The 26,300-nt window shown below is 40.0% G+C and overlaps 1 protein-coding gene across 2 annotated transcripts in view; it reads right to left on the reverse strand.

The window, feature by feature from the left end:
- Positions 1–752: 752 nt before the first annotated feature.
- The window catches only part of ADAMTS5 (ADAM metallopeptidase with thrombospondin type 1 motif 5), a 59,353-nt gene continuing 33,805 nt past the window's right edge, over positions 753–26,300 (reverse strand). The window contains exons 4-8 of one of the 2 annotated variants that reach the window (XM_021070866.2): positions 23,298–23,581; positions 21,466–21,649; positions 20,651–20,826; positions 18,453–18,628; positions 753–916 (exon numbers count right to left, since the gene is read on the reverse strand). In XM_021070866.2, the coding sequence (XP_020926525.2) occupies positions 772–916; positions 18,453–18,628; positions 20,651–20,826; positions 21,466–21,649; positions 23,298–23,581 (965 nt within the window). In that variant the 3' untranslated portion in view covers positions 753–771. Of the gene's footprint in view, positions 917–5,676; positions 12,325–18,452; positions 18,629–20,650; positions 20,827–21,465; positions 21,650–23,297; positions 23,582–26,300 lie in introns of those variants that run through there. The other variant, XM_021070864.2, reaches the window with a different exon arrangement.

Genomic DNA, 26,300 nt, shown 5'->3' on the forward strand with positions numbered 1-26,300 from the left:
GTGTGTATTCAAATCAGCAGAAGGGGGGTCCTCAAACTCCTGCCCTTGGTCTGAATCTGTATGCAGGCCTCATCCCATTCCCCACCCAATGACCCGAGGCATTTCTCATGCCTCCACTAGTCAAGCAAGCCTGCCTTGTTCTGATGGCTTTCTTGAGCCATTATTAACTTACTGTGATCTCCCAGTGTCCCCTAAGTTTCCCACTTTATCTATGGTCTTTTACTGGGACTTGTAAAACTACCTGTGCCTACTCCATCCCTATCACAGCTACCAGATGAATCTCATGAAATCACCCAGTTGATGTGTGAAGCAGATATATTTCCCAAGTGAGCCCTGACTCACAAGATCATGGGGTTTGATAACCTGTAGGCTTCAACCACAAGAATTTGGATGGCTTGTTAATAGTAATGTATAATCAGAACATCCTTATTAACATTTTAATTTATTTGGTCAAAATCTTTATTGCCAACACAAGATTTCATAGCTACATCTTGTAAAACACTGTTCCAGGCAATAGATCTTTCCGTCTATGAACTCTTATCCACTTTGCCCCTGCTAATGTGGCTGGAATTCTGCCTCTTGCCAGTGGTGCCGAATGGAAATGCAGAGACAGAGTTTTGGGAGAAGGAGAAAAAGATAGTTTTATTGCTTTGTCAGGCAAAGGGGGTGCCACCACAGGCCTATGCCTTAAAGCACCCCTCCCCCCCCCCCCGCCCCCGCTTTGGGAGAGATTGGGAGGTGCTTTTATAGTTTGGGAGTGAAAAAATAGGGTCATTGGTAAGGGTCAGAGTAGAAGAGAGCTTGCATTGTTTTTTCAAAGCTGGTGTTGAGGTGGTCCCAAGACTGGTTCTGAGGATCCTTCTTTTGGAATGAATAATGCTTCATCAACATCTTCCATTTGTTGGGGGTTTCAGTTCTGTGGAAGATCTCAAAGTTATTATTATGCATATTCCTTGAGGAAGAAAAAGGACCTTGCCTCAAGGCTGCACTGTTGTCTCTTGACTATTCCTCCAGGTCTCTGCATCCCCTCCCTTCCCTGGTTAGCAACCTTCTGAACCTGTTTTTTTGGAATTCAGGGAATGTTACAGAGACCGAAGCTCATTCCCCCCAAAAAAGAAATGGGGGACACAGAAAAGCTTGTGAGCCCAGGAACCCCACAAGGCCCTGCTTGGTTTCTTTACCAACCTGTTTTTGCTTGTTCTTATCACTGTGGCTACAGCTTCTCCCTCCACATCAAGCTTTTAACTAATCCTGTCCTTAAGTCAGGGTGTATGTATACATGGACCTCTTGCCCAACAGCTCGAGTGACTCCACATCAAAGTTCATTTAGACAAGGGTCTGATTCAAGCTTTTGTGCCTGTTTGCGTAAGTCTGATTCTGAGTTTTTCTTGTGTTTACCTTTCCTATAGTGTAACCTTGTTTATTCTGATTAAGGGGCTAGACTGATAGGCTTTCTAAAACTCCATTCTAGATTGGGATCCTTCCTTGTTTTCATTTTCTAGAAGTGTCATGTCAAAGTGCCATACATTTAGCAGCTTAAAACAACACCAAATTATTAGCTCTCAGTTCTGTGGATGGCTAGGCTCAGCATGACTTAGCTGGGTTCTGCCCTGGGTATAACCAGGTTGGAACCAATGAGGCTGTACCCCTTTCTGGAGGCTCTGAAGATGACTGCAATTCCAAGCTCTTTTATGTTGTTGCCAGGATCCGATGTCTTGCAATGTTAGAAACCCAAGTCCCTGTTTCCTTGCTGGATAGCAGTCGGGGGTGTCCTGAGCTTCTGAACAATGTCTACGTTCCTTGGCTCTTGGTCCTCTTCTCCATCTTCAAAGTCAGCAGTGGTGCATGGAATCCCTCTCAAGCTTGGGATTTCTCTGACTTCCCCTTCTGCTTTGAAGAGTTTATGTGATTACTTTGAGCCCTCAGGTTAATCCAGGATAATCTTCCTATTTTAAGTTATGTGGGTTAGTAACCTTAATTCCATCCGCAGAATACTTTTACAGCAGTACCTGGATTAGTGTTTGATTGAATAATCAAAGGGGGGAATTAGAGGGGACATCTTTAAAATTCTGTCATTTACAACATGTCATCCTAGGAATGAAAGATCTGTCTTGGAACCCAGGAGCTGATTTCTTGCTACCACCCCTCCACCCTGATTCCACTACTTTCCTAGCCTACCCTCCCCTACTTGCCTTCTGTCTAAATAACTTGTTTGAAATATTTTCATTTTAGTGTTGTTTTTTTTTTTTCCCCACATGCTAAGTAAGATACATTTGACTATTTCTTGAACCCCTTTAATGATGATTATCTTCCTGGATTGTCATCTATTTATTCTTTCCTTCCTTTCTTCCTTCCTTTATTCATTCAGCTAACTACATGCCAGGTACCTCCTGAAAAGCTGGTGATATGGAAGTGAAAAAAAAAAACAAAACAAAGACTCTGCTCTTAAAGTACATTTGTATTGATCAATCGATAGATATCAGACATATACAAATGAGTACATAATGACATTTCAAATGTTGCTAAGTGCCATGAAGAAAAATGAAGGAAATTGGTTCTTGTTGATTTAGAGTAGTCAGGGATAACATTTAAACAGAGACTTGAAGGGAGAGAAGCACATGTATATCTGGGGAAGAATATTCTAGGCAAAGAGTTCTGGACAGGGTTCCTGATTGGTACTGTGAGAATCAACAGGGAGGTAAAGCTAGACCAGGGAGAGAGAGAGAGGAAACAGAGAGAGGGAGGTAGGACCCATGGGGGCTTTGAAAGAATATTGTTTTTTACTTTGAATAAAATAGAAAGGAGTTGGAGAATTTTCAGCCAAGGAGTTAAATGATCAGCTTGTGGTTTTCCATGGCTGAAGGGAGCAGGAAACACCATCAGGAGGCGTTTGCTATTGTTCAGGGTGGAAAATGTCAGTGATTGCAGTGGAGGAGCTAAGGAGTGGCTATTCTCAGCATCACCTCAAAGGAAGGGACATCAATTGCTTGTTCCTATACCCTAATATTCTGTCTGACACACCCACAGTGGTCACAGCTCCAGGCACTTCTTCAGGCTTCCACCTATATTGGCTCTTGTGTCTTTTGTATGATCCTTAGAGCTTGTCTGATCCTGTCCAGTTCTAAATGAACCCACATATTCAAACTGCCTGAAACAACATACCTAAGGTCCAAGGACGAGAGAAAGCATCTTTGAATAGGCAAAGATAGTAAAAAAGCTCCAAGATTGAAGAAATAATCTGGATAAATTCTTTATAATATCCAGTAGGTAACAGACTTATTTAGAAGATGAACAGGTTTTTGTCCCCAACACATCATTTTTCCCCCGACACTCTACACTTAAAACTAGTATAGGGTGTTCCTCTTGTGGTGCAGCAGCAATGAATTTGTCTCTTTTCGGTGAGGATGCAGGATCGATCCTTGGCCCCACTCAGTGGGTCTGGGATCTGGCACTGCTGTGAGCTTCGGTGTAGGTCAAAGATGTGGCTTGGATCTCTCGTTGCTATGGCTGTGGTGTAGGTGGCTGCTGTAGTTCTTATTCGACCCTTATCCTGGGAACTTCAATATGCTGTGGGTGCAGCCCTAAAAGGCAAACAACCAAACAAAAACTAGTAGACCTCCTGTTTTGGGGATGAGTCTACTCATAAGCAATTAAGAAAGGTACTTGCCTACTTTCCAAGATCTAGATGCTTTTATTAATAAATAACTGCCACAAAATGTCTATAACTCCAATTCATGGCAAACCCTGAAGGAAGCTAAAGTAGGGAGGCAAAGCTGTATGGATATCTAGACATAACAAAAATGTTTACAGCAAAGTTTATGAACTCAAGTTAGAGTGAGATTCTGGGACTGCTTCTTGTCTTTCTCCATCCCTGGGAACTGCCCCAAGTGGTGAAACATTTAGAAATTCGATTCTCTTCACCTTTGAGATGAATAAGGAGGAAATTTGGGAAAAATGGGACTATGCTCTTTGCTTGTGTCTACAGTAAGACATATAACCTTTCATTCTATGGGAAAATACGAGTTTAACTGGAACAGATGAAACACTAATATATCAAGAAAGACCCCACAGAATCTAGGAATTAAAGATGGCTTGGTCTTTTCATATGTCCATAGTTTCATTTCATACCATCTTCTTTGTTCATTCTATTCTAATCTAAAAATCACCCCCAGGACCATTTTTCCGCTTTTGACCTTAACCTGAACAAGCTCATTATTAACTGTGGGGGAGTTTGTAAGATTAAATACCATTTTTTTTTTTAAATGCTTCTGGCCATGTACTAGTTTCCTAAATCAAATTCTCTCTCTTTAAACAACAGTCCTTTGTACATACTCAGCTCTTGTCTCCACTCTCATTGCTTGCCCAATTCTCCATGCCATTTTAACTGGAATTTTTTGGGGGTGGGGTGGGTACGAGGCTATGGCATGCAGAAGCTCCCGGGTCAGGGATTGAACCTGCGCCACAGTTGCAGCCTGTGTCACAGTTGCGGCAACTCAGATTCTTAATGTGTTGCTCTGCAACAAAACTTCCTTAATTGGGATTTTAAGACTGCTCTTGCTTTTACTCAAGGGCCCACATATTAGTGCATCTAGAATGTCCTTTCTTTTCCCCAGTCTCACATATTCCTCCATCCCCCCTACAATCCCTCCCTCAGACTCAGAGTCCAAACAGATTTAAGATGCCTAGTGCTTTAAGAAGCCAATAATTGATGATAAATATCTAAAGTGGTTATAATCCTTGGCACTTGGTGACAGCTAGATGACCATCAACCGTTATTCTGATGTGAGAATCACCTGCAATCCTTGAATCTTAAGACTGATCTCATAAGGGTCATGGAAAGAAACACCTTAAAGAAAGTTGGTGACCCAGAGAAATGTTCAATGAAGCTTAGCCAAATTAGGATATACCATGCTTTTAAACATTTAAGTATTTTAAATTATTTCTTTCAAGAGTATATGCTGACCAAAGAAGAACATTTTTGGGTACGATTCTGAGATATTGTTTTATATGAGAGAGAAATTCAATGTTTGTTATGTATATTAAGCAGCAATGATTTGAGATGTAGAAAGAATTCATGTCCTTAGGAATCTTAATACCATAAATTTCTTAGCAATTAAATAAGCTTTGGCTAGTAAATGTCAATCCTTTTTGAATTTCCATGCATTATTATCTCAGCTCTCTAATTTTACATTTAGAATAAGCCCATCTCAAGAAAATAAGGATGAAGCAGATAGATTATGTTGCTTGCTGCTTCTACCTCATTTTGTTTTGTTTTGTTTTCTATTTTATTTTATTTTAGGCCATGCCCACAGCATGCAGAAGTTCCTGAGGCAGGGATTGAACCCATGCCACAACAGTGACCCAAGCCACAGCAATGACAATGCCAGATCCTTAGATGCTAGGCTACCAGGGAACTCTCCTTCTAATTTAACACCAGAAGTTTGACAGTAGACAGACTTTAGGGGGTGACAGTCTGGTAAGAACTTGAAGGAATAGTTCCACAGTACTTTAAGATTATATTATTAATTGTGCCAAAGTGGATGAGAGATAGGAGAAGTTATAGAGAACCCAGGGCTTCTCTAAGACCTGGCTTCTCCTATTTGCTGTTATGAGAAAAAATAAGTGGACAAGAGTTTCCAACTCTCAAACATAGTATATACAATACATACTTTAACCTAGTTTACAGTTTACATTTATTATGCCCACTGAAACCACAAAGCCAATGTTTCATTTTACAGTTTAAAGTCACACATAGGGAAATGCTTTACAAAATAGGATATTGTTCCTTAATGAAAAATAGTACAGTATAGATCCCAAACGTTTCAGTTCAAGTGGTTTACCTGAATAATAGAGCTGTTGTGGAATGCAGGCTACAAGACACAGTAATGCTTTCAATAGTCCATTCACGTTTGAAATTTCCCAAAGCTGAAGAGACATTTTAAACAAGACCTGTCTTAGTTTTCCAAGACATTTTTGGTTTTTCCAACAGCATTATATTTACTGAAAAACTCCATCACTTCTGGAAAATTGAGGGTAAGAAGCAGCTTACATTTTCCTGCTTGTATAGAGCATGTAGATCTTCAGTATTTTACACTACCTTGAAAACATCTTTCAACATTCAAAAATCTCAGTTCTACCTATTTAGGCTTATTACCTGACTTGACTAACAGACTCTGAGAGAGAAATCAAATATTCTTGCCACTGCCTATATCAAATTGAACATATTTCTGCAAGCTGTTTAGTGATCTGCAGACTATTTACAAAGCATATGCAGGATTTCCTCTGATTAATGCATCGTAATGCATAAAATGTTAGCATTATTTGTCAAGTCCTACATTTATGTCATGCTGGAGTGTGTGATGCAGAAATACCATCCAGAGACAATATATATTTTTTAACCCAAAGTCTAATTTCAAAAAGTCACACACAGTACACAATCCTATCCTAGATATACTCAGTATGGGATAAAGTGTTTCTAATATGTTGAGAATTGCTACAGAAAGAGAGGTAAGTAGCCAAGTGTTTACTGTGGACATAAAATATTGCAAAGCTTAAACAGCATCAGGCCAAACATACACAAAAGTTCCTTTGTGTATAAGAAACAAACAAGTTTGTTTGAAAAGAATGCTGATGGCTTAGTAGGTGATGGAACAAGACTCATCTAAAAATCTGCTACGCTAACCTGATGCTCATTAAGTTTGATGTCACCTTAAACATCCTTGATGTATGTGTAGCTTATGTCATTAAACACTGCCGATCCAAATGACCATGCGATACCACTTTCCAAATCTGGAGTATCAGGTGGTGCCCCAGCCTTGACAAAATGCTTAGAATTCTTTCTTGAAAATTGAAAAACCTTGTAGAATAAAAGAGTAACTCAGAAATACCACATTTGACAGTTGGTCACTGAAGATGTTAGCACCTTGATAAAGATTACAATTGTTCACTAGATGTTCCAAAGGAAGATTTAAAAAAAAAAAAAAAAAAGAATGCCCTGTTTTATTTATAAATCACAGTTTTCCTCACAGTGTTAGACTTGGGTCACTCTGATGTGGCAGTGACTTCTAGGATGATGGGCCTTTATTTTTTCATTTGACCTATGGCAGTGCACAAGGACCAGCTGGAGCTATGAGATGAGGACCACAGACAGCACACTTATTCTTAGAGCTAAGATAGTAAGAGGGTGCAATGAACAGAGTTAATGAATATATGTTTCAGTCCCTTTCCCTTTTAAAACCGAGGTTTTCTAACAACACATTCCTTTATTTGTTCTACAAAATTTGCCTTGAGAATTAAGATATCATGGCACCGGTAAGATATTTGCCAGATTGAATGCTTTTCTGAACACTACATATATTCCCATTTTCTGGCTCACAAATGCATGGGTTGGTGTTTCAATATATTCTCATACCTTAATTGAATAGGACACTCAGTTATGCAGTGTTGACTGATGTGTTCCATATGATATAACTTGAGAAGTCATTTTTGTTCATGCTACCAGGGAGCCATTAGAAAGACTACACTTTTCAGTGGGCTAGTGAGCTAAGTTGATCTACCTGTTTGACAATCTAAACCTGCAAATTGTTGGCAAATGAAAAAATAGTTGAGAAAACATACAATTTCTTTTGCTCTGAGTCTAAATGATAGATCCCCCTGACCCTGCCCTCGGTTCTATGATAGCTTTGTGTGACCTCAAGTTTTTCATTTATTTTGTCGCTTTGAAACGTTGTTATTTTTATAGCCTCAAGTTTAACTATAAATAGATTAGTAACAGTCACCAATCATGCCAATGAGATTTCACACTCTGCCATAAACTATTAACAAAATCCAGCCATTATTAAATCCAATCTTATTTCACAAACAGTGAACTCAAAGTTATAGTACAGGTCCTGAGCTTTGAATAAGGTTGCTGTTCTCACATGAACTGTTGCGATGACCTTGTTAATAAGGAAGGGGTCAAAGGGAGAAATATCAGGACCAGAGATTGATCTGCTCAGTTGTGTATCCAGAGATGCTTTCCCTTTTCACTGGGACTAGACTGTAAAATCAGTCAGGGGCAAGCTGGTATGATCAGAGGTGTTCTTGCTTCTCCCTTCAGGAGATTAATTTGTAGTAGTAAAAAGTCACACTGTATCAACAGAGATCCCAGACATATAGAAACTGTTATGATTACTAGCATTTGAATCATTTAAATCCAATTTGTTCACTCTCATCTATCAAATCTTAAAGATACTAGAGATTAACTCATGTTAATTTTAAGGAAGGTTTCTAAAGCAGCAAAAGACAGTATTTGGTTTTAGTATTGTTGATATCACTTAGAGGCTGTGATAGGTCAACAGTTCCTTGCCCAAGTTTATCAATGAAAATCATGGACCTGGTGCTGAACTGTGTCTTAGCTTCTGTGGGAAGCTTCCAGGCTATCTATGTACCCTAATGTAAAACTTAAGACCTTAGTTGCTTGAATAAGTGCTCTTATCTGTGACTTGGAAAAATTAGTATTCATTGGAACCCAAAAGACCTATTAACGTAACGACAAGTAATGAATACTACTAGTCATGAAAGATTAAGTTTAAAATTTCCTTAGAAAGGAAAATGAGAGTATCAGAATAAGAGTACACGAGAAACATATACACGTTTCACACAGAAAGCTTTCTGTAAAAAAAAAAAAATACAAAAGCAACCAGTGCCGTATATTATGTAAACTCACAAAGTGTACTTTATACACAAACATGAAGCATAAATTAAAAAGTAGGACAACAGCAAAACACTTTAAATATAGAAGAATTTGCACATAGTTTTGTTAAATAAGAATAAATAAATTTATCACACAAATTTTCACATACCAGTTGCAAAAACAATAAATTACTTTTTTTTTTCAGTGCTGCAACTTTTTTGTTTGCTTGTGATTAATCCCTTCATTCTCAATGCACTAAAACTGTTTCCACAGGAAGGCAGAGGAAGTTGAATTCGTTGAATAAACTAAAACAATGTCCTTGAACTTAATAACAAGGGGGGGACTTCAATTGACATTTTCTATTCTAAAAGAAATACATGCTATTTTTTTCCAGCTCCCTTTGTAGCTAATGAAACTTAACCTGGAGTATTTAGTTTTGTGAATTAGATTAGATTCTTTCTAACCTGAGCATTTCAAACTTTTTTTTTTGAGGACATAGTCCCTAGGATCCTGAACCCTAGGTTCTTCTTTCAAGATGTAACTATGGAAAGTAAAAGGCATATCCAGCTTGAAACTGGACTAAATTATTTTGCATTATAGAGGATTTTATAGAGGATTTTTCCTTTGCTCATCATTCTCTATGTCTACCAAACACTCCATTTCTCTGAATTTCAGTTTCCAGTCTATATATTTTCTCAGGAATTTAGACAAACATTCCTTTGTCACTCTGTCGATATCCGTACAAAAAACCCAAAACCAAACAACAAAAAACGAAAAAACAAAAAAACTCCTTCAAAACATGGAATAGTGGTTTATTAGTTTTAAGCTCTCTAAGATTGTTCTCATGAGAAGTGTAAAACTTCATTATTTGGGGAAAAATGCATCATTGATAAATCATATTAAAAATCTGTGAATACAATATGGAGAAGCAGAGTAGAAAACAATCATCTTTGCTTTTCAATTATTTTTTAATGTTGCTGTCAATATAACCACAAAAGATTAAAAAAAAAGTGTCATAGTTAAAATTACTTGATTCAAGTTATTTTATATATTGGGAAAAGTAAACTTGACCTTTCTATTAATTCTCTCTGCATGGTCAAATGGTTGATGTGATTTTTATTATTATTATTTTTTTTTCTGACAGGTATGAATAGCTTTGCTCTCTGTCCCTGATATCCAGTGACCTCCATCAAATGGAGGTTACCAGTCTTGTATAGGCCTCCTTTCTCTAACTGGTAATTTATTAAGGAAAAAAGGACCACATCTAAAGCAAAGTCAGCCTATGAAAATTCAAAGGAAAATGGATAGTTTTGTAAAACAATTATTTGTTTTACCAAATTATTCCTTAAGAAAATACTTAAAACAGTGAGACATCCATTCCCTTGGTCTACTGAAATGAATGTGCTATACCACAAGATCAATTACATAATCCTTTTATATTAAAAATATCTAATAATAAAAATAAACTCTCATGAGCTTAAGGAAACTCAAACAATAATAGTTCCTTAATATCCTTATATGCAAATCTTTAAAAATAGGCACATTTGGTATGGTTATTATAAAATTTTATAAAAACAAATAACTTTGTGATATTTCACAAAGAAAAAGAAATACCAGTGAAATGAAACATCTTAGATTTTCTGAACTAAGGGGTAGAGGGATTCAGTTTACTGTCTATGAGATTTTTGCGCAGATAACTATTCAAACTCACCACTTACCTAGACAGGCTACAGAAATAAAAGCAAACTTTGCAAAAATCATCACATTTCTTCACCCAAACACTTACTGGTACAACCACATGCATTCTAATTGTGAAAAATCTTAAGTACAGTATCAGTATACTCTGATTTAAAAAAAAATGCAAGGAATTATTGCCTATGGTGTGGAAACAGTCTTATTACTACCAACCTTTTTTTTTTTTTTTTTTCCTGCACTAGCCACGTTAATGATAACCACTTTTAGATGTGGCTAACTCCAAGTGATCTTTAAACTAAGTCAACAAGAAGTACAAAACACTGTAGGTCCTATGGAACCCCTGAACACAACAAACAAACAAGCGAAAACAAAGTATGTGTTAAAGGCTTGCTGGTAAGAGGTATACCAGTGTTGAAGGTGGTAGAAAACTCTCTGCTGTGTGTTCTGTATGCACATTACAGGCTGTGAGATATCAGATGGGAGCCATGGAAAGAGAAAGCAGCTATGAAAATATAACTTGAAAATATGGTAAAGCATGTTTCTTTTTTCCTTTTAAATTCCGGTGGAAGGAAACGAATTTTTATACTCTTGAATACTAATAACATACACACACACAAACACTACTTCTATCTCCTAATTATGCATTGATTTGTTTGGCTGCCTGAAAAAATACAGGCAGTCAAATGTTTAAATACATGGACCCCTGCATATAGTTAAATGACTAAATACACTGAGATCCTTTTCCTTTTCAGAATTTCTCAGAAGATGCTTGCTGTCAAAAGGGTTTTTGACGAAAATGTGATCTCCTGTAGTCTGAATGTATACTAAATCTTTTTAAAACAGCAGCAAGTTCTTAATTTCCAGTAAAACATCCACAGCTCTTTCTGGAAACTAGAAGGAGTTGAAATAGCTGCAGACCTACTTTGGTCAAACACTTTTTTATAGAAATATATATATATATATATTTAATAGAATCGAGTGATATAAAGTGACATACCAAGGAAGAATGTATTTACAAACAGTAAAAATAAACTACTGTGTCATATGCATGAAAATGATTACGATGCCTTTGAAGACATTCTATAAGAGGTAGGTGACAAGGGGAAGACTGCTCTGCCATCTTCAGATGTCCCCTGATTCTACATTCATCAGTGTTGCAACACTCTTGTAGACCCAGGGGTGTTCACTAACGCCCAAGTTTTTCTGTATTCCAAGGTCGCACATCTTCATTTGGTTGCTGAGGGCAGATTCTGCCCATCATCGGATTCCCGTTGATAATGACACTGAAGTGTGACATGTGTGTGCTTGAAGTTGACCTCTTGATCGCCATGACTCCATCAGTGATGAACCATCCAGTTACCTCTGCAGAAGGTCACAACCACACAGGCTAACATTTCTTTAGCAAGCATTGCTTAAATGCGGAAGGTCTCTGAGAGAGAAGACATCCCTTCGCTAACTTCCGGTTTCCATCCTGGCACTGCACCGTCCTGGTGTGCCAGCCCGTGTCACAGGTTCTAGAACAGGCGAGCCAAGGGCCAGTCACCCACTGCACCTCTGCAGTGTGCGATCCCACTTTATTGCTGCCCTGGCTGGTGACCGAGTTTACTTTTGGAGTGGACTTCTTGGGAACGAAAAAACTGTAACGGACATCTAATGCTTTAGTTGGGTCTGTTGCAAGAATCTGCACAATCAGAATTTCCTTCGTGGCCGCGTAGCCCATCCCATGCAAGAAGTCATCCCTGTGGCTCCAACCACTGTAGTTCATGACTGTTCCATTGAGGTCAATGATGGTTTCCGAAGTGGAGATCATGTACTTTCCATTGATAAGGTACTCACCATTTTTCTTCTTCAGGGCTAAGTAGGCAGTGAACCTAGTCTGGTCTTTGGCTTTGAACTGTCGGACTTTTATGTGAGTTGCCCCCTCAGGGATCCTTACAACGTCAGTGTAACCCTTACTGGAAGCAGGAATGCACGCAGGAGAGAGAGAGAAAGGGGAGGAAGGAAAAATAAGCACACTTAACAAATGAATAAACAAACAAAAATTTTCTACAAGTCTCACCTTACAACAAAGTTTTAATGTATTAAAAGATGAGTTTAAAATTGGCTTCATGGAGTTCCCCTCATGGCGCAGCGGAAATGAATCCTATTAGGAACCATGAGGTTGCAGTTCAATCCCTGGCCTCGCTCACTGCGTTAAGGATCTGGCATTGCCCTGAGCTGTGGTGTAGATCGCAGAGGCGGCTGGGATCTGATGTTGCTGTGGCTGTGGCATGGGCTGCAGCTGTGTGTAGCTCCGACTGGACCCCTCACCTGGGAACTTCCATATGCCGTGAGCGTGTCCATAAAAAAAATAAAAAAATCAGGGCTTCAAAAATTAATTTTCTTTTTTCCCTTTTTTGGACTCCTGTGGCATATGGAAGTTCCTGGGACAGGGATCCAATCCCATCTGAGCAGAGGAGCTGTGACAAAGGCCACAGCTGCAGCAACCCTGGATTTTGAACCCACGGTAACGGGGGCTGGGGAATCAAACCAGCACCTCCACAGAGACAACCTGGATCATTAACCCACTGTGCCATAGCAGATACTTCCAAAACTTGATTTTTTTTTTTTAACAAAATAAAATTACAGTTAGACTATCATAGTCTATAAATTTTTATTATGATGTTTAAAATTAGGGTGTTAGCAACCTGCCTTTGTTTTAAAAATTTATACCACCTTTAAAGATTTACACAAAAATCACACATTCTTATCTAATTGTACCATCTTTACAAAGCTACTCAATGTTCTTTCTGGCATAAAATGGGATACACATAAACACAAACCAACAGTAATCTAACCTCAATTACTCTCACAGAATTCTTTAAATTAATAATTCTCAACGTTGTTTGCATGTGGGGATCTTTTAAAAATTCCAAAGCCTACAAATTTAAATCTTTCAAAAATTCCAAAGCCTCAACATTGTTTGCATGTGGGGATCTTTTAAAAATTCCAAAGCCTACAAATTTAAATTCTCAACATTGTTTGCACGTGGGGATCTTTTAAAAATTCCAAAGCCAGGGCAGATAAAGCTGCATCTTCCAGATGGGTCATAGGCATCTCTGCTTTGAGTTCCTCCCATTGTTTTAATGTGCAGACTAGTTGGGAAACCGTGGATTTCATTATTTGTTGGACTAGAGACACAGAAGAGGCTCTGATTCCATTTCTACTAAAACTCTGGATTTCCTGGGGCGGGGCAGACAATGAAACATAAAATTAAACTGGATAACCAGAGCTTACTAATTTCATCAAAAGAGAAAAAAATAATTTTTTTTTTTTTTGTCTTTTCTAGGGCCGAACCCACAGTATATGGAGGTTCCCAGGCTAGGGGTGGAATTGGAGCTGTAGCTGCTGGCCTACACCAGAGCCACAGCAACGCGGGATCCAAGCCGCGTCTGCAGCCTACACCACAGCTCACAGCAACGCCGGATCCTTAACCCACTGAGCAAGGCCAGGGATTGAACCTGCAACCTCATGGTTCCTAGTCGGATTCGTTAACCACTGAGCCATGACGGGAACTCCTGAAAAAAATACATCTTTAATGACTTAGCAAATTTCTCCAAGTGCTTAGGGTCTGCCAAGCGTTAGGACTGACTGAGTGAGACATTACATGAGCAACAAATGAGGTAGATTTCTAGTGATCCACCATCTATCTGCTCAAGAATATAGGCAGGCTTATAAATATCTCTGATACCCATAAACTTGCAGAAATCACTAGGATGGAAATGTTGATTAAGCACCCAGGGACTATACCAGTGATAAAGAGTCGTCTTTGGGCAAAATCTTTGCCTGTATAAGTAATATCATAGTAAGATTCCCATAGGTTTTACTTTCCTACTTATATAACTAGAAACAAATCCCTTGCTTGTTCAGTTTGACTGATGTGTGTGAAGTTTAATTATCTGCTTTCAAATTCTTATTTGAGTTTAGAAGTTAGGGGGTAACTGATTCATATACAGAAAATCCAAGTGTATTTCCCCTGCTCAAGCATTTTCTCTGAATTGGAGAGAAGGCTTATCTCCAGGGAGGGCCTCTTTCTATTGGGCATCTGATCAACAGTGACAACCAGACAGGTGTCAGAGCTTCCTACTGTGTTAGAGAGAAGATGTAATGTGATAATGTTGCTTATCTATTCAATCTGATTCATTATCTTTATTTTTGAAATACATTTTGGATTAGATTCTGTCACAGGACATTTTTTTTGAAATATCTAATATCGAGAGAGGAGATGTTTCTACCATGGCTTCAAGATAGATGAATGGGTTAAGAAGATGTGATACATATATACAAAGGAACACTACTCAGCTGTAAAAAGGAGCAAAATAATGCCATTCACAGAAACATGGATGAACCTAGATTCTCATACTAAGTGAAGTAAGTCAAGAAAAGAAAGAAAAATACCATATGATATCACTTATATGTGGAATCGAAAATGTGGCACAAATGAACCCATCTACAAAATAGAAACAGACTCATAGACATAGAGAATAGACTTGTGGTTGCCAAGGGGGAGGTGGAGGGAGTGGGATGGATGGGGAGTTTGGGGTTAGTAGATGCAAAATATTACATTTAGAATGGATAAGCGATGAGGTCCCACCATACAGAACAGGGAACTATAACCAATCGCTTGAGATAGAACATAATGGAAGACAGTATGAGAGAAAGAATGTATATCTAAATATCTATATCCATATGTCTATATGTATGACTGGGTCACTATGTGGTAAAGCAGAAGTTGACACAACACTATAAATCAATTATACGTAAAATCAAATCAAATCAAATAAGAACAAAGCAGGAGAAAACATTCCATCTGACCTGAAAAACCTGTAAAGTGGAGCCGTATTAAAGTATTTGCAAGTGTTTACTCCAGGGCGTATTAGTGGCAACGCCAGGCTTCTCCACTCCTACTTTGTGCTCCTTTGACCAAGTCGCCATGCATGAGCACCAGAATCAGCGGGAATGGTCAACACCGCACAGGTCTTCAAGTTGAGCTCCCCAAGGCACTGGGAAGGATGAAAACTAGTTTGCCAATTTCTTGGGGCTTGAACAAAACAGAATTCCCTTGGCACTCTGTATTCATTTTCTTTGCACCCTGCTTGGTATCATTTAAACATTGGACATTGACCAGCTTCCTTGGCTACTGTGAACAAATGCAGCTGTTTTCATCTATCTATGAAGGATGAAATGTGGCTTGTGGGGCAAGGGAATCTTCTTTGCTTCAGGGCTATCTCTACCGTATAAGAACACTAGCTGCCGTGAAGGAATGCATTCATCCACACATACTAACCGTGCTGCCACAGAGGTGACATTCTAGAGAGGACCCCCAAACAAAATATGCCACAATATCTATTGATGAGAGCTGTGAAGAAACAGGGCAGACACAGTGAGATGGAGGAGTGAACAGGACGGGGGAGAGTTCCTCCTCTTCATTTAGGGAAGTCACAACCTAAGGGGCAGAGGGTGACATTTAACAGACATCTAAAGGAATTCTAGAGGAAGCATTGCTTATTCATTTGTGAAAAAATGTTCCAGGCAGAATAAAACGTGTACATGCCCAGCTTGCTGTGTTTGAGGAGCTTCGGAAAGTTGGGAGCCAGTGTGTTAGAGCAGAGCAAGGAAAGGGGACTCAGAGCAGGGCAATGGCCAAATCTTGCAGCCTCCCATTGGTTACAAACAGTCTTGGACCCTGACTCTGGGTGAAATGAAAGCCACTGGAGGGCAATGAGCTGAGGGACACCAAGGTCTGACGTAGGTAATAAAGTGATGGCTGTGTCTGCTTTGTGAAGTAGAGACTGTGAGCGGCAAGGGGACTGGGGGAAGGCTGTTGGATTGGTCCAGGCTAGAGACGATGACATCTGGACTGGGGGTGGCAGTGCTCATGGTGGTGAGGGGCCACCACATTCTCAACATGTGTTGGAAGTAGGACTGAACAGGATTTGCAGATTTGTGAGAGAAAATTAGGTGTGAAAGATGACTTCAAAGTTTTGTTTGAGGCAGTAAAAGGAATGAGTTGCCCTTTACTGACACGAAGAAAATTGTAGGAAGAAAGAAGGAAAATTAAGGCCCTATTTGGGAAGACATTTGAACTTAATGAAATATTTTAATATACATTATCTCATTGGATCCTCACAGCAAAAATAATTTGCAAGGTAATTACTATTATTTGCATTCCACTCACAAGGATTCTAAGAGCAAAAATGTTAAGTGACTCTTCAAAGATCACATGGCTAGGGAATTACTGAGCCAGAACTTAACTGCAAAAGTTCCAGCTCCAAGATTAATGTTCTCTTTTCTTAACCACACTAAGTCAAGGTAAGTTATTCGGGATAGTCAAAGAGGTCATTTGTACCACATAGTCTAATCTTTTAGTCGAGTCAATTTTCAAACAGTGCTGTTGCACACCACTTGTTGATCATGAATTTCTCCATCTTTTCATGGGATGGCAAATATGCAGATATTTGTTCTAAATACAGAGAACTTAAAAGGCGAAATTTTGCATTATAAAAAGTGGCTTATGAGTTGATGGAGGAAGACTACATAGCATATAGTACACAAGGTAGTATTTTAAAAAAATATTTTTTAAAAATTTTCTCATATGGTTCCTGAATTTCTTTCCCTTCTTTACTTTTTTGTTTATTTTTTTTTACCTTTTTTACAAATGACCTGTGTATCCTGTTGCTATGACCTAAGCTATAGCCTCTGTTCTGGCATTCATCAGCCATATGAAATCGGGTAACTCAAACTTTCAGAGTCTTGGTGCCCTCATTTGTAAAGCAAAAGGTTAGTCATGATGATTTCTTGCACCGCTGAAAAATATTAAAATACAGGATGTAACTGGACTTGCAGGGGTATTGACCTAGATGGCCCAACACATTTAGATGATTAATTATTATATCACTAGCAAAAAGGATTGGTACTGAATAGAATTAGTAATTCTGTTAATTCAGAATAAATTCTCTAGCCAGACACTTCAAAAATATATCAAAGATCATTTCCAGTTTTTACATTAACATGGCATGCAATTGCTTCAATAAATCCTTATTGTTGACTTGGTCTCCAGTGAAAGACAGCATAGCATATACATCAGGAATACAGGTGCACTTGACCAATACAACTCAGCCTAAGAGTGTTCTGGTGAAGAGGAATAAAAATCCTGTACTCCAACAGGCTCTTGCTGACTCAGACATCCTTGCTGATAGTATAACATTTTAGACCAAACATGGGTACTTTATAAACCTACCTCTTTATTTATTTATTGCTTAGCGGCATATGAAGGTTCCCAGGCTAGGGGTTGAATCGGAGCTGCAGCTCCCAGCCTATACCACAACCACAGCAATGCAGGATCCAAGCTGTGTCTGCAACCTACACCACAGTTCAGGGCAACACCGGGCCCTTAACCCACTGAGGGAGGCCAGTTGAACCTGAGTCCTCATGGATGCTAGTCAGGTTCGTTACCACTGAGCCATGATGGAACTCCTAAGCCTACATATTTAAAGCAAGAGTGTCATCAAGGACCATGAGAGGAAGCAGGAAACAGACATTACTCATTAGAGAGCAGATGTAAACCAGTTCCCTTGAAAACAGGCTTGCCATCTACAACCCTGCAGGTGACTTAGAATTTGTGATGAGAAATGTTTTTTCAAGGAAAATTACAGCCTGGTAAGAATTTATTTGTAAAATAAAGTGGTGGGAAGATGGAAACCAGCCATCCTTTCCTGAATTATGCTTCAGGAATAACAGAGCTGCAAGATATTGTGACAATGGAATGTCATTGACTTTTCCTTTTTCACACTCTGCAAAAGCTAGACCCCATGGCCATGGCCATCACACTCCAGAGGTGCCAAGAGTTTCCAGCTGGCATCCAGAGCTTTCTTCACATCCTCTCCTTCCCTTCTCCTCTCCTTCCCTTTTCGTATTCTTCCAGTGTACATAGGGCCAGGCTAGATCTCCTCCCACAGATGTGACCCCAGTCTTCCTTTATCAATTTTGCAAGAGGGTAAAGCTTTGTTCAGGTCCTATCAGGGCCATCATTCTCTCATGTTACCTTTTTTTATTGAAGGTCCCAACGACCTTTGTGCAGCTGGAGTTGTCTCCTCCACACACTCCACACTTATCATACTGCAGCTTGGAGCCAATGATGCCATCACAGCCTGTCCGCACGCACTTCCCCCGGACACAGACAGAATTACTGTACGGCCTGCATTCCGTTCCATCAGTCACCTGAACAGCGAGAAACACATTAGCAGTAGGAAATAGTTGGTCTTGTGTATCTGGTTTCTTTGATAAAATAGCAAGTTCTTTTTTTTTTTTAAGTTTTACTGAAGTATAGTGGATTTACAGTGCTTCGATCATTTCTGCTGTAAATAGCAAAGTGATTCAGTTATATAGACACACATCAATTTTTTTTTTCAGATTCTTTTCCCATATAGATGATCACAGAATATTGGATAAAGTTCCCTGTGCTATATAACAGGTCCCCATTGGCCCATAAGTCCATGTATGATTCTAATTTGGGAACTTTAAGTTTGATGGGGATAGGTAGGACATTGCAGAAAGAAAAAAGAACTGGGATAAATCTAGGTTATGCCCTTTTCTCTTGGCCTTAATTCCAAACGTGTTAGCAGACCAAGGTCCTCAGCTCCATTTCTGCATACGGAATATGTTCTTGTGGTATAGTTTTGCCTTTTTATTGGCAGGAACCATCTTTCACTTAGTGTGTGGGACTTGGGACTATCTAACTTGTGTCAAGAGCAGAAGACAATCAGGCTCAAGAATGAAGATATTTTTCTTGGGTGCATAATTGTTACTGCAGTAATAAAATGGAAAATCTATACTGGACAGTCACAACCTCCTAACAGTTGGAAAGCACTCCCTATTGTGTTGAATTGCGAGATGCTGAAATAGAGATAATTTAGCATAAACACAGACGTCTGGGGAACTCAGAGAAAAGTCCTTACTGGAAGAGACTGAATATTTTCCAATAAAAGATTTAGCATATATTTAATAAGCTAGTTATAAAACAGTATGTATATGGATTTTCAGTGGGTTGTGCTTGTGATTATATGAAACAATATATAGTCCTATGTATATACATACATATTTTATATATGTATATATACAAAACTCATTCTTTTTTTAAGGGCCACGGCATATGGAGGTTCCCAGGCTAGGTGTCTAATCGGAGATACATCTGCCGGACTACGCCACAGGCTCAGCGATGCAGGATCTGAGTTGTGTCTGTGACCTACACCCCAGTTCACGGCAATGCTGGATCCTTAACCCAGTGAGCAAGGCCAGGGATCAGAACCTGAAACCTCATGGTTCCTAGTCGGATTCGTTTATGCTGAGCCATGACGGAAACTCCCCAAAACTCTTTTTATATATGTGTGTGAGCATGTCAGTGTGTGTGTGTGTGTGTGTGTGTGTGTGTGTGTGTGTGTGTGTGTAAACTAAGGTAGGATATTTCTTCAAGAGCTTAATAGCTCTCTAGATTATATTTTCAGATAATATTTTTGTTTTTCTCTATAATATTTTTAAATGAAAATGTATTATTTTGCAATAAAAAGATAAAATATTTTAAAAGTTACATAACTTGGACATAAGCTTGTTTTTGAATAATATCTTATAAAATCTGAAGGCGAGTTACAGGTGTGGTTTTTATATAGCACCTACTTGCAAATTAGATAAACAGTATTTTAAACTGCTGCGTAATGTTGATTGTGCGACATGAAACATCAAAAATTTAGAAAATGCTCTTCTATGGAAAATAAAGGATAATTTCACATGCATATATTATAATGTAGCTAGAGGAACACTGACTCATATTAAAGGTGCAAGATTGTTAAAAGTCTAGTCAGTGATGATCTTAAAATCTATCTTCAGGAATCACCAAAGGGATTTCTTCAGTAAACGACAGGAAAATAGAAAGCTTTCTTGCCTTATAGTTCCCTTTAGCAATATACCTAGGAAATACTCCTTTGAAGTTAAGGCCACATCTCACCTTCCCTGACAGAGCTCCACTTTTTAAAAATAGTTTTTAAAACATTAACTTGTCCTGTTTACAAAATCGTTTTGATTCATTGCAGAAAGTTTGAAAATATAGAAATGATAGCGGTGAAAATAAAACCTTCCAAAATCTAGCCACTCCCCAAATAATGACTGTTTACATTTGTTATGTGCAGGCTCCGTTCTAGCAAATAATTTCCACCAAAGACACCTACTGTTTCTGGTCAGTGCAGTTACCTTTGGTGAAAACACCACATAGTAGCCGGTGCCCTTAGCCCTGCAGGTCAGTTTGCACACGTCTGCCGGCAGGACACCTGCGTATTTGGGAACCCATTCCACAAATGTTTTGACTCCTTTTGCATCCGACTGATATCCATTTTTGGCTTCACACTGCTCATGACGAAAAGATTTACCTAAAAACAAACACGTCCATTATTACTCTATCTGTTCTGAAACTTAGATACATTCTTACTTAAATACTTCATGGGATAGTGCTGACTTTTGGGTTTTTTTGCTGTCTCTTTACACACCAGTACCAAAGAATTTTTATCTACATGCAGAGTAATGTAGATACATTACTTTTTTTCTACTCCCGAATATTCAGTTGTTTGTAATTATAATTATTTAAAAATCAGGGAGTTCCAGCTGTGGCTCAGCAGGTTACGAGCCAGACTAGTATCCATGAGGATGCGGATTTGATCCCTGGCCTCGCTCTGTGGGTTAAGGATCCTGCTTTGCTGTGAGCTGTGGTGTGGGTTGAAGACTCAGCTTGGATTCCACGTTGTTATGGCTGTGGCATAGGCCGGCAGCTGTCGCTCCAATTCAACCCCTAGCCTGGGAACTTCTATATGCCACGGGGGGCAGCCCTAAAAAACAACAACAAACAAACAAACAAACAAAAAATCACCCATGGATTTGTTATCAATTTGCATGCTGGTGGAACTGTGCAGTACAAGATTAATAGGCTATTTCTCCAGCCTCTTCTATTTATTACTGCTGGAATACAAATGACACCTGACACAGGAAGGTGGCTGGCATGGGGAGCAGCGTACCATTAGCCGGGCAGGGCGTGACACTGCAGGAGCGGTAGATGGCTCTCTTCCCTGTGCAGTAGCGGCCACTGTTTCTGGGGGCCGGGTTATTGCAGTGGCGATAGGCAAACTGTACTCCTCCTCCACATGAGCGAGAACACTGGCCCCAGGACCCCCAAGACCCCCAGTTGCCATGGCTTGATGTCTAAAACAGAACATAAAAGAGATTTTAACTCAGAAGGGAGGAAAGCATGTAAAATGTACATTTGGAGGTTGCCTGCATTCAATGAGTCAGTGGTAACATTATCACAGACAAATTTTCATTGACTGTAACATAGTCACAGCTATAGAATGCTCTGGAATTGCAATGCCATTCCAATTCTCAACAATTCACCTTTCTTCCCGCCCCTCCTCCGGCCAGCCCTAGAGGGTCTGAACACTTTACCCGAAATACTGAGTACACTGAAGACTCTCGGTTTCTTTGGACCTTCTGATACTGTGCATTTCTGTTACTAATCGTGGTACCACAATTCACACTGTGTCCGCCCTGATGTTGCATCTTTAATGAACAGTGTGATGCTACAGGATTTGCTATGGTGCCAGGCTTCAGCTGATGGAGGTTTTATCTTTTCTTCCTCTCTGTCCCTGAAGTTCTATAATCCCTTTGTTGACATCACACATACCATCTGTGACTGACCCTCTGCCATGGGCATAAATGTACGTGACCTGGGTTTGGCTTCACTACATCCCCTAGGGAGGAAATGGACAGATGCTGACATGCACCCAATCCCTGCACCCACACCACAGGCAGTGAGGAGTCCTGTTACGACATCCCAGGTCTACTGGAAACACTGCAGCAGGAAGCTGAGAGACACCAAGAGGAAGATACTAGAAACTCCTTTGCCAAGGGAATTCCTGAAGAACTTCCTCTGGCTGCCTGTATCAGGGTATCTGAGAGGCTTGGTCTTGAAAGTCTTGAAAGGCATGGGTAACGCGCATGTGGCAACACTCTTCTAGGGACTTTGAAAATGTGAACGAGAGGGAACAAAGTCTGTGCTTGGACCCTGACAATGAAGGTGGCAGTTGCTGGCCTTAAACTGGACCAAGTGCATAGGGAGTAAGGCGGTGTCTCTCTGGAGCTGGGTGGAACTACTTTAGTCCCCAGAGTTAGATTAACTTCTCTGAGGGGAAAACCATGACCACAGGAGCTCACCAAGTGTGTATGATGACCATGTGTCAGCTCTGCTGCTATTTCCTTGAATTGAAATAAATGTATTCCCTGGGGTTCCCCTTGTGGCTGAGCGGGTTAAGAACCCAACTCGTATCTGTGAAGATGTGGGTTTGATTCCTGGCCTCGCTGGATGGGTTAAGGGTCAGGCATTGCTGGAAGCTGTGGCTTAGGTCACAGATGGGCTCAGATCCAGTGTTGCTGTGGCTGTGGCACAGGACTGGCAGCTGCAGCTCCGATGTCACCCCTAGCCTGGGAACTTCCATATGCTGTAGGTGGAGCCCTAAACAGAAGGAAAAAAAAAGTTTCCTAAAAAAAAAATGTAGCCTATAACTTTACTAAGAGCTTGAAAGTAAACTTCCACATGATGATTTGGGGTGACTTGTGGTCTCAGTTACACAGAATCTCTCTATACGTATTTGCTACAGGACATAACCTGAGATCTGCATTTTCTCCAGTAAGAGGATGGCTCCTGTGGGTAGAGGAGGAAGCTGTAAATAGATCCCGCCAAGAAAAATATTTGAACTAGGAAATAATGCCTTCTGGTGACAGTCCCCCACACATGTCCCAGGAATGTACATCAGGCCTTGGGTCCCAGGCATTGCGTGACAAGAAAATCACTTACCGAATAATATTTTTTCTTGGTTTTGTCCACACACTTGCCCTGCAGGCAGATCCTGCCTTTCCCACATGGCGTCCCCTCCACAGCTGGCAGCTTCTTGGTCAGACACACCATCTGGCCCTGGCGCACCACAGCGCACCAGAGGCGGGCGCAGACGTCCATGCCTGGGCACACGGAGTATTCGGGCCCGAAGGTCAGGTTGCATTGCTGGCTGGCATCGTAGGTCTGTCCCGGGAGTTCCTCGGGGCCGAGGATCTGCTTGCGTGGGAGGTCTAGCAAACAGTTACCTGAAAGAATAACCAAGCATGACCACCATTCTGTGTTTGTGTCAAACCTCTAAAAGTTCGCATCTGAAAAAGCAAGACTCTGGCTGGTGCTGAGGCCTCTGCAGATCTTCAGCATGAGGCTCTGGGAGAGGGGCTCCGTGAGGGGATGAGGCTGGGCACCTCTGGGAGCTCGCTGCCAGCACATGCCAGGACTTCCCAAGAAAGGTGAGCTCTGAGATGTCGATAATGATGGCAGTGGTTTGATTAAATGACATTATTTTGTAAGAATTAGTTGTGAACGTAGCCGAGGGACTCAAAAGAAATTGGGATGGATGGATCTAGAGGTAATAAGATAGTGGGTATAATAATAACAACAACAACAACAATAATAATAAAATAATAGATGTTTAGAACTTTGAGAGAGTTTGTCCTTGTACTCTTTCTATATCTTTCCTCACTTCCAACCACCCATTCTTACTTCTTCTTCATGCCTCCATCCATGTCCCCTTTCCATTAATAACACAAATAATAAACAAGGATGCCTCATTCATTCTCTCTTGTGCCTGCTTAATAAGCATTTGTTTAGCTCCTCCAATGTCCTAGCAGACATACTGGATATTAGGAATACAGAAAAATGACTCAGATACCCCCTCAAGATCTCTCCTAAATAAACTGAAGGAAACAGTAAAGTCTTTGTCTTTAACTGGAAAAACTTTAATAAAGAGCTTTCAAGCATTGCAAAATAAAGGAGCAGTGAAGAAGGAAAGAAAACATCTTTGATAACTTGGGACTAGGTGCATTATTTTATTTTATTTTTTTTTACCCTTCAGCTCCTTTTTCTCCCTTTTGTGTCAGTTAGTGAATGCAGTTGTCATTTATTGTGTCTTTGGAGTGTATTTGCCACCACCAAGTTGGTGCCCTTAGTACACAGTGATGGGATTACCAAGGGGGTAGGGGATCAATAGAAGCTGACACACGGACAGTGCAAATTCAGAAGCTGAAATGTGCCTCACCTTCCCCCCAAAACTCCCCTAAGAATCCCTGCAAGTGAGTTAACGCCCTTAATTTCCTCTCATCATGTAGGAACTTGCATATTGCTCATCATTTCCAGGATCTTAATTTACTTGATTTTAGCATTTTCGCGCTGATTATTAACAATACTAAAAATAATTAATATTCATTACAGACTTCTACTATCTTCAGTTCTTAAAATGTATTAGCTTAATCCATCGTCGTGAGAACGCTATGAAGCTGATTCTTTTATGTTCTTAGTTTCGTAGATAAAGAAACTGAGGCATATAAAGACAGATCACTTACCCAAGGTCCCAAAGCTATTAGAGTTTTATACTCAGCATCTGCCCTCCTCATCATATACCCTCTTGCCTCTGCTTAGCATGTGGAGAGATTTCTTATTTTATTGTTAAAGGACAGGCATGTGTAAGGATCCTTTAAATGGAAGCCAGCCTGCCTAATGGTAGAAACACCCGGTCCAAAGTCTAATTCTGGCAAAACACTAAATGGCTGAGTGTTCTTGGCCAAGTTAGTTAACCTCTCCTTAATTTATTTTCAAGATCTATGAAATGTTTCTCTTCTCACTGTGATACTGTAAGGGTAAAATTAGCCCACCGAGATATAAGGGGTCACCAAAAAAAAAAAATATATATATATATGAAACAATCATAGTTGGTACAATGCCTAAGATATTTAACAACATTTTAGATGTATTTGCGTTACTCTTTTTACTCAGCAGAAGAAAACCATGTTTAAATCCTACTTTCCACTGAGAAATGGAATATTCAGCACATTTTCAGGGTACTGCAAGTGTTTTTACAACGACACTCAAGTTTCTTCCAAGCGAATACCTTAAAATTTGTCAATCTGTGATGGAGGCATTATATGAAAATGAATGAAGAGTAAAGTTCCTATTTACCTTCTGAGCCAGAATGTTTGAAGAGGTAGAGCTTCTTAAGGCAAGCCAGAAAAAGCATTAAAAATAAGTATCCAGGAGTTCCCGTCGTGGCGCAGTGGTTAACGAATCTGACTAGGAACCATGAGGTTGCGGGTTCGGTCCCTGCCCTTGCTCAGTGGGTTAACAATCCAGCATTGCCGTGAGCTGTGGTGTAGGTTGCAGACGTGGCTCGGATCCCGCGTTGCTGTGGCTCTGGCGTAGGCCGGTGGCTACAGCTCCAATTCGACCCCTAGCCTGGGAACCTCCATATGCCGCGGGAGCGGCCCAAAGAAACAGCAAAAAGAAAAAATAAGTATCCAGCCAAAGAGAACTTGGGGAGACAAACATCAAGTTAAAAGAAAAAACCTCAACATCAAGTCAACAGGAAAGAGTGATAGTACAAGCTCCCTAAGCTTTGTTTGGAAGATAAAGTGAGATGAGTCCCTTTCGGAACTCCAGGAAAAGCATTATCTTCCCTGCTACAGGAAAAAGAGCCTTGCATAAACCAGGGGATGCTTAGCAGATGGCTGATGGTAGAAGACTGTCAACAGATCTCTGAGGCAGCAAGAAAGTTTGCCAGTTCTTCAATAGTGCTGCTTGAAAAAACTTTTTCTTTTTTTTTTAAATTTTATTTTACCAAAAAGCACAGACTGTAAGACTGGGTCCTAGGTCTTAGATGGGAAAATGTTAATGTGTGTGTGTGGGGGGGGTGTCTGTGGCATGGATTGACTTCCTTTCTCTCAAGCCAAAGTAACCCACCACCTCTCCATGGCCACTTGGTCCTTGACAACT

This window comes from Sus scrofa, chromosome 13 (assembly GCF_054392235.1).
Source record: "Sus scrofa isolate SSC_HxYL_T2T_F1_AM1 chromosome 13, Sscrofa_HxYL_maternal_Yorkshire_Landrace_v2.0, whole genome shotgun sequence".
NCBI lineage: Eukaryota > Metazoa > Chordata > Mammalia > Artiodactyla > Suidae > Sus > Sus scrofa.